Source organism: Magnolia sinica, chromosome 15 (genome assembly GCF_029962835.1).
Source record: "Magnolia sinica isolate HGM2019 chromosome 15, MsV1, whole genome shotgun sequence".
NCBI lineage: Eukaryota > Viridiplantae > Streptophyta > Magnoliopsida > Magnoliales > Magnoliaceae > Magnolia > Magnolia sinica.
Genome location: NC_080587.1, coordinates 12,661,643 through 12,663,708, shown reverse-complemented (window position 1 = coordinate 12,663,708; position 2,066 = coordinate 12,661,643). Strand labels below are relative to the sequence as shown.

General features: G+C 39.7%; 1 protein-coding gene across 1 annotated transcript; it reads right to left on the bottom strand.

Moving 5' to 3' along the window:
- Window positions 1–1,006: 1,006 nt before the first annotated feature.
- On the bottom strand, window positions 1,007–1,549 carry LOC131226818 (transcription factor MYB12-like). The gene has a single exon (XM_058222543.1). The coding sequence runs from the start codon at window positions 1,547–1,549 to the stop codon at window positions 1,007–1,009; it is 543 nt and encodes a 180-aa protein (XP_058078526.1).
- Window positions 1,550–2,066: the final 517 nt, after the last annotated feature.

Sequence of the window (2,066 nt, the reverse complement as noted above, 5' to 3'; positions counted from 1 at the left end):
TTGGGTTTTGACTCCGTACGGTATGAATTAAACAATTAGGTAGATCCAAAGCTCAAGTGGACCCACCACAGCAAAAAGTGGGGATTTAACACATACCATTAAAAATTTGTTTGGGCCACGGAAGTTTTCAGTAAAGATGATATTTGTGTTAATTTTCCCTTATTCCATGTCCCTGTTAACTTATGAAACATGTTGATCTCAAATAAACATCATGGTGGGCCCTAGGAAGGTTTCACCGGTGGGCGTCACCATCCCCACTGTTTTCTAAGGTGGGTCTACTTGAACTTTGGATCTACCCAATTATTTGGCTCATCCCCATAAAATAATCACTCCAAGTAGATGAATGGTGTAGATACAACACACGCATTATGGTAGGGCCAAAGAACGTGATGACGTTCCTTCAGTAGCGAGGCTCGCTACTGCCGGCTAGGTAATCCACGTCCCTAGCCTGTTAATAAGGTTAGATACACTTGGGTGAAATGATCCAAAGCTTTTGTGGCTTATGGTAAGTTTTTAATAGTCAATCAACGCTATTTCCGAAGAAATGGCCCACTTGAGATTGGATCTGATTATTTTTTAGCTCATCAACCGCGTGAATATAGAATACATGCATTAGTAAGGAATCCATCACCCGCATCATAGAATTCCAATAAAGTGGACCCCAGTTCTCATCACTAGGGCATGATCGCATATAAAAATGGGAATTTTAGAAAATAATAACTAATTAATTTCATGTCTTTGACAATAACAAGTTATTCCCTTAGATAAACAAGCATTTTTATCAATTCCTTTGATTAAAAAAAGAAAAAGAAAAAAGCATGTTTATTCTCATTCACTTACACTAAAAAAGCAAACATAGATGAAATAGAAGAGAAGATAAACACCTGAAATTAAAGAAAACAATCGATATAGCTAGGAAAACCCAAATCTCCGATGTTTGTCATATTCTTCATCATCATAATCACGTCTATACAGATTCAGCAAATGGATCTAGCTGCACTTGCTTTCATGCATCTTCTTTTAAGAGCTCTGAAAGCTCTTCCAGCATACCCTCGTCTAGAAAATCAAGGCCGTGATCTTCAAGAATACTACTATAAAAGCCAGGCTGTGAAACATCCAAACCATCTTTAACAAGTTCATTTCTTCCATCATGGCTGGAAGATTCAATTACAAGCTCGTCATCAAGACCACCACAAACTCCCATTGCACCTAAATTATCACAGTTCCATGTGTTTTGAGACGACGTCAATCTAATCACCTTTGGAGGATGGGCCTTGTCCTTCATTTCGCTCTTGTTCTTTATGTCGTTCTTCTTATTCTTCTCCAGTGGTTGCGGATTATTGTTGGCATTGTGATCGGTTTCTCGGTGTTCGAGTTTCTTTCTGAGATGGTTATTCCAGTAGTTCTTGATTTCATTATCACTTCGGCACGGCAGATGTTTGGCAAGGAGAGACCATCTGTTTCCCAGTTGTGCATGGAGTCTAATGATAAGATCTTCTTCGTCAGGTTCGATGTTGCCTCTCTTGATGTCGGGTCTCAGATAGTTCATCCATCTGAATCTACAACTCCTTCCGCATCTCTGAAGACCTTGACTCACAAAACCATGGAAAATATAATGAGTATTATTATTTAATGTTTTGTTTGAAGAGCAAGGGCAATGCAAATTGAGAGATCATTGGCAAATGAAAATGGTAAAAGAATGCAAAGATAAAACACGTGAATGGAGGCTTGCCTGCGTATGAGAAGATGACGCAAGTGTTGTAGAGAATCGGACGCGGATTTCCTGGAAAGCGCTGCGCTGGGAACCCAGGTGGGGCCTACTGCGATGTTTATGAGAAATCCACCCCGTTCATCCGTTTTTTGTGTTAATTTTAGGATACTAGGGAAAAAATGAACGGGATCCATTGCTTGAGTGACCCAATGACGTGAGAATTGAACGTCCACAGTTGAAATATTCGTGGGGCCACAGAAGGTTTGAATCATGTTAATATTTGTGTTTTCAGTTAATCCCAGTAGGAATGAGGTTATGAACGGTATAGATGGCATGTAAACATCACTGTAGACCC

What these genes read in the sequence shown, in the direction of transcription:
- LOC131226818 (XM_058222543.1), bottom strand. Translation starts at nt 1,549, where the DNA reads ATGAACTATCTGAGACCCGACATCAAGAGAGGCAACATCGAACCTGAC.